Source organism: Telmatherina bonti (genome assembly GCF_933228915.1).
Source record: "Telmatherina bonti genome assembly, chromosome: 9".
NCBI lineage: Eukaryota > Metazoa > Chordata > Actinopteri > Atheriniformes > Telmatherinidae > Telmatherina > Telmatherina bonti.
The window spans coordinates 16,280,830-16,287,269 of NC_136627.1; the positions used below are offsets into that span (position 1 = coordinate 16,280,830).

At 39.1% G+C, this 6,440-nt stretch overlaps 1 protein-coding gene across 3 annotated transcripts in view; it reads right to left on the minus strand.

Moving 5' to 3' along the window:
- The window catches only part of dscamb (Down syndrome cell adhesion molecule b), a gene marked incomplete at both ends in the record, with an annotated part of 117,928 nt that extends 111,805 nt beyond the window's left edge, over nt 1–6,123 (minus strand). For all 3 annotated transcript variants that reach the window (XM_079246937.1, XM_079246938.1, XM_079246936.1), the window contains one exon: nt 6,081–6,123. In XM_079246937.1, the coding sequence (XP_079103063.1) occupies nt 6,081–6,123 (43 nt within the window). The remainder of the gene's footprint in view (nt 1–6,080) is intronic.
- Between the last annotated feature and the right edge of the window lie 317 nt (nt 6,124–6,440).

Consider the following 6,440-nt stretch of genomic DNA (forward strand, 5'->3'; position numbering starts at 1 on the left):
TGTAAATTTTGCACACTGATACTTTAAGTATGTTTTCGGCAGCGTTTTGGTATCTGTCAGAGAGCCATATCATGAGCCAAATGACATGAATCTTTTTCAGGGTACATGCAACCACATGGAACTTCTAATAATCTGCGCTGGTTTTGATTCATGTAATATTTGTATATCTTTTTAACAAGTCTAAATTAAATACTTCAGATCTCAAGCACAGTTAAGAATAAACAGTGATCAATGACCAAATTTCTTCCAGACACGAAGGTTCTAATCTGTGAGTGGATGGAGTGGCCTCAGGTGCAGCAGTGACAGCACTGCAGGTCATTACTTCATAATTGTGTGCACGTATACTGTCTTCTATGTGTTTCTTAAGGTAGCCTATCCCAAATGGTGCTATAGCACCTATTAAACAAAGCCAGTGCTGCTGTTTTAAAGCTCAGAGGGTTCTTGCTTCACACACAGTTGTTTGTCAATTCAGAGACACTGTAGTAAAAATTATGGCACAAACATTGCAGCTGTCAACTATGTGGACCCAAGTAGATATAAATGGCTCAGTCTAAGTGATTGAAAATAAAAGTTATTTTAGTCAAATGTTTAGATACCAACAAAATCTCTGTTTTTTTTGTATTTTTTAATGATATTAAATCTTTATGTTATTGACCTTTTTATTTTATTCCTGTAGCTTTGACAAAGTTTTGGCAGCTTGAAAGAAAAATGCTGTTTCAAATCCTCCAACAACAACATCCCATTCGCCAAACAGAAACTAAGAAATGAGAGCTCCAGCCATGCAGTGGGTGTAGCACAACAGATAACAACCAATCCTACTTAACAGCAGTACATGACACAGGTGAGGACACTGTAGGTTAACATGCAGCTATCTGCACCAAGGCAAATGTTCGGCCTACATTACAGTTGATCTTTGTTGACTTTCTGCTAGTCATCGTTCACTGGTCTCATCCTACTGTGTTATAGTTCTCTTCTGAAACTTGATATTGTTTGTCATGCTGTCTGCTGTAGGAATGTTGCTTTGTACAGTAATTCTACACATTTATAACTGTCCTGATGCAGTTGTAATAGTTATACATAAAGTGTTTTTGCATATGACTGGAGCAGAAGGCAATAAAAGTTCTGTGGCTTCCACCAGAGCTCTGACCAACGGGCCACATGAAGACATCATTTAGCACAACACATTCACTGTTGACTGAGCTGGACTCACTTCATGTTTGCCTGGTAAATTCTATTTTATGTGAATTTTGCCTCAAAATTCACATAAAATTGCAACTTCACTTATAAACATGCTGCAAAAGCACAGATGACAGCATTTTATGACTAAACCTATCTCCCTTCCTGTTTGGGTTTACACAGAAATAAATTTGCAGTGTTCTTAACATGTAAGATGTAAGTATTCTGATTCATGGGCATATTTTGTATTCGGCGCAAATCGTGTTGGTTGAACCACAGTTTTCAAACAGATTAAAGTAAAAAATACATACATCAAACAAGGTCTGAACACAAAATGCTGTTATTTATAGAGTCAAAGTAACAGCCTCTTGTTTTTTATTTTAGTAAAGTAGAACTGCTTTTTTTTTTTTTTTTTTTTTTTTTTTTTTAAACTTAGTCTGTTTAAAACTGCCAAATGAAGCTTTTTCGCTACTGTACCTGTGCAATGCAGCACAATGACACAGCCTGCCACTTTGACAGGTGTTGAGTGAATTAAAAACATCCTCTCTACTCCGAATCCTGTGATGAGAGGGAAATTCATGCCAGATGTACTACAACCTCACTTTGCACGCATGATCAAACACCTACATCTGGGTTCTGAGGGCTTCCTGCTCTTTCCCACAGATGCTAAATGATATCGTTAACATTTTAATGCAGGAGACATTTACACGCGGGCTTGTGCAATTACACCTCTGATTCACTGGAATCATGACAGACACAGTGTGATCAGTAATTAGATTTTACATTTGGTGAAACGCAGCACACATACCCTCAGACACACACACACACAGAGTCACCAAAGCTTGCTCCTAATTAGAGAACTAGGCAGACTCGAGGAGGTACAGTAGAGTAGAGTAGCCCTCATTATAGAGTTAAGATGTATGAACTAGGGGATATCTATTACGATCACACATTGGGGTATCCATTACACAACCTTAACAGCTCTTTTAACTGAAGTCATGCACCGAGTTCACATTGCAACCCAAAAAAAACCCTTTTAACTCAGAAGTGAGTCAGAGTTAAGTGGGTTTGTTAACTTAATTTAGCCCATTAGATATTTGTATCCCAGAAAGACTCCACAAGATGGTCTATCGCTTGACGCTGTATGTTTTCATGAGGTAATTTAACTTAATGAGCTATGATACTTCTTGTGCAACCAAACCCTAATAGTTAATAACTACAGAGACTAATGGCAGTGAGTGCGGTTGTAAAGTTGATCAGGTTTCACACTGTGTCTTTATAGCGCCTATGAAAAGGCCACTGCGTGCAGTGAGCCCACTGATCACTGGACATCTGTACGCAGACTTGAGAATCACCTCACAGCCCCAACTCATCAGTGCGCTGCCTTCATCGCCTTCATGTAGATTTATTGCCACACAAACATTAGTTCCCTCTTTCTACTTGCAGCCAAGTTCAATCTATCTATCCGCACCGCTCCCTGTAGCGTTTCCATCCAGAATTTCAGGTTGCAAATAATGTGAGGTCATGTAAAATTGGCAAGCTAACTGAAGTTGGCAGCTATGAAGTACACTGTAAGCTGCACAGGACCGGATGCTCTGGGAGCGCTCCCCGATTTCAGAGGCGGATGTGTGCGCCAAAAGGTCACAGCTAATTGAGATCAAAATTTGATTGCATGATTTCATGACCGCTACGTAAATGTTCATTTATTGATGGCATAGGAGATAAGTCCTTTTTAAGCCACGAGCAGCAGGTTAGGCAGTGTGCGTGTCTACAAATCATCATAGCCTTTGTAGGGACTCTGTGAGAAGCCTTGTCTCATTATATCTTTCCAATGAGAATTTGAATAGGCCAGTTTAGCTTGCTGTGCTTTTGCCTAGAGGCAGCTTTCAGGCAGATATTTAATGTTTCCTTTCCTGCACTGATGACTACATTTATAGATTCTACTTTGAGGGCCAAAGGAGATAGGAGGAGTGTGAAGATTTTTTTCCACATTTTGAGAGAGTGAAACATGACAACACCATAAGACGAGAAGTTTAAGCTGTCTTCTAATGACTCATTATTAGTTACATTCAGACGGGAAGCAAGGATTTGACATTTGTGGAGATTGTACAGTTGTTTCCCCTTTTTTTTTTTTTTTTTGGTGGGGGTGGGCATGTATGCAGAGATCATCAAGATGATGTACAGTTACTTGCCCACAACAAACCCTGAGGAGTCACAAGTCAGTGAAGAGTTTGGCTGTAATTTTTTCACAGAGAACAAATGTTGTCACACTGATGTAGCAGGATGAGATTAGCTCTGGGTCAGATACTTCTGGGCTAAGCATGTTTGCAAATGCCAAACTTACATGTCAATGTCAGGAGTCGCTCACTACATAGTTTACTTTGTCCTGTGTCTGCCATCTTGTAGCGGAGTCCAGTATGTTAAGAATTCTACCGTAAAAAGGATAAATGTCGTCTCAGCACCCACTGTGGAGACAAGTAAACAAGCTCTGACCCTGACAAACCAATTCAATGGATTCTATACAACATGAGCTGTTTTGTTTGTTTGTTTATTTGTTTGTTTAATACCACCAGACACACACCATATAGCTTGCTACCCCATACAGGGAAGAGTGAATGGGGGAACGTTTTAAGCTTGCAGCCCCTGACACCTATTATGGAGGTTACCATAGAGACAGGCCAGTGAGCAGGCCTAACTCCGAAACAGCAAGAACTGTCTGGAATCCAATCTCTGAGCTGGCTTCAATCTACAAGGTCATTCATTCATTCTGACAACTGCTCAGCCGATGAACACCTCATTTTCATGATAATCAACAAAACATCCAGACACGGTGGGCAAAGTCATGCAGCAAAAGGCTCTGATGCAGTCACGGTGAATTCTAAAAAAAAGAGAATATTGGAAACGTGTACATCAAAACACACCCTAAGAAAATAGGAAAAAAAATAAAATAAAAAACGGTTGCAGTGCAAATGACGATAACATAAAATGCAATGTCTGCATTGAACGCTCTCTGCAGTTTAATCCCTATCAGTTATTTGCCACAGGCCTCCTCAATAATCCCTTATGCAATAAACGGACACAATCTTGCATGGCAGTTGATCTAATGTCAGAGTCAGATGATTATGATTAATGAGGATTCCTTATTGTTCCTTTATGAGTTTCAGCACAAGCTGGGCTGAGGGAGATACCATTTTATATGGAGTCAATGTCAATAAACAGCACCGACTGAGGGTTGCCTCGGCGCTGAAAAAGCGTCAACACACAAACAAGAATCCATTTCGAAGCCTTTTTTTTTTTCCTTTTTATCATTCCGGCCAGAAGGGAAAATCCATTTTGGGTACACTCGTATCACTGCCCTTTTGCGGTTGTATATATTCACACCTGAAAATGTCCACTTCCCCAATTTTGGCTTAATTAAATCTGCTTTTTTTGTTCTTTTTTTTTCGGTTTGTTTGGGTTCATATATATATATATATATATATATATATATATATATATATATATATATATATATAAACAAAAGCAACCAACCAACCAACCACCAGCTTGTTCTGTTTCATTACGTGAATAATCCCCATCTTGTCACCCTGATGTGTTTTCTTGCAGACATGTTTCCATTTTCTTTCCTTCTCACTCTCCTTCTTCTACTCTCCCTTTCCCTGTTTTCGTACACACCCAGTCAGCCATAATCCCTCCCTGTGGAGGGAACTCTGGCCAATAAGTGAATGCAATAAACTGTATCAATGTTCCACTATTGATTATAGATACACTATAAGAGCACACAAATTTAAGCGATGTGTGTTGGCGGCCACATGCGTGTGCTCGATGAGGAACATGCATGCAAACCTGCAAGAGGCGCAACCAAATGTGGGTGTCTGAACACAATATTTGAATAGAAAATGCCTTCTTGATTTGATTGAAGACATTTTCTCACATTTTTTATGTGTATTTGGAAATTACTTTGACATTTCTTGAAAACAAACGTGACCTCCGTGAAATTTGAAATAATAGTGTGGTTTTTTTTCTAATAAAATGAATAGTTGTTGTTGGTGGTGCCCCCCACCCCCCACACCTTTTTCAATTTTTCTTATACAAATGGCCTTTGAAGGTGCAAAACACAAAGCTGTTATCAAATTTTTTAGGAAAATACATTGTGGATGTGTCTGACACATTCTAACAGAGTTATCAATGTAATTCAGTAGCATATCTTGACATTTTTTTCTCTTTATACTAATAAAAATATAGATTTCTGATCTTAAGATGTGTTTAATTTTATACTTTAAAGTTCTTTAAAGTGAAATGGTGTTGAAAAATATGCCGAGCATGAGGGAGGTGGAAGGGTTACACTAAATGTCCATTATATCAAAGACGTCACTTATTACTAAGGGCCACGGTGGAGCAAGGATGTGACAGAATGAGATCATTTAACATAATAAAACACAATAACATCAAATTGCTACAATTAAAATAATCAGAATTTAAATTTTATATATATATATATATATATATATATATATATATATATATATATATATATATATATACATATACATATATATATATGTGTGTGTGTGTGTGTGTGTGTGTGGGTGGGGGGGTGGGGGGGGGGGGGTTTGATCTTCATAATGGAGATTAATTACTTTATATCATCTGAATCAAGATGTGTGGTTGAAGGCCAGAAATGTGTTTTGTATGGCTTGAAGGATTTAAAACGCAATTCATGCCTCGCCCGTCTCTCTCCTTCTATCAAGGGTGTCAGCCTTTTGACAACCATATATAATCCATTCCTTGTGGGTCACAGGTGACCTCCATCCTTCCTCTTCAGTTATTTAGCTGTTTACCTACTTATTTGCTTTCTGCACAACATAACCACAAACAAAAATAGATGAGCTGGTGAAACTTACCATTCAAGATGCTCTGGAAAAAGATAAAAGCCAATATCCACATGCCCTGCTCCGTTCAATCCCCCCAAGCTATGCTTTCTCTTCTTCCTCCAACCGGTGCCTCCCTGGGTTTCTCTTCTGTGCGCTTGGGGTAAGGTTAAACATTTGCCTCTGTCTTGAAGTAAACCGGCCCGGTTCTCTACTTTTAAAATCTCCTTCCTACTTTTTCGCGACCGTGGATTTCTTTCTGGGCTCTCTTTTTGCGTCTTGATAAATGAGCCTCTGTGATTGTCTTGAGGAGGGCTGCGCTCAGACTCTCCTCCTGTGCTCCGCGTCTTGCTGCTTCTCCCTGTTATTCAAAGGGATGCTGAACGGGATGAA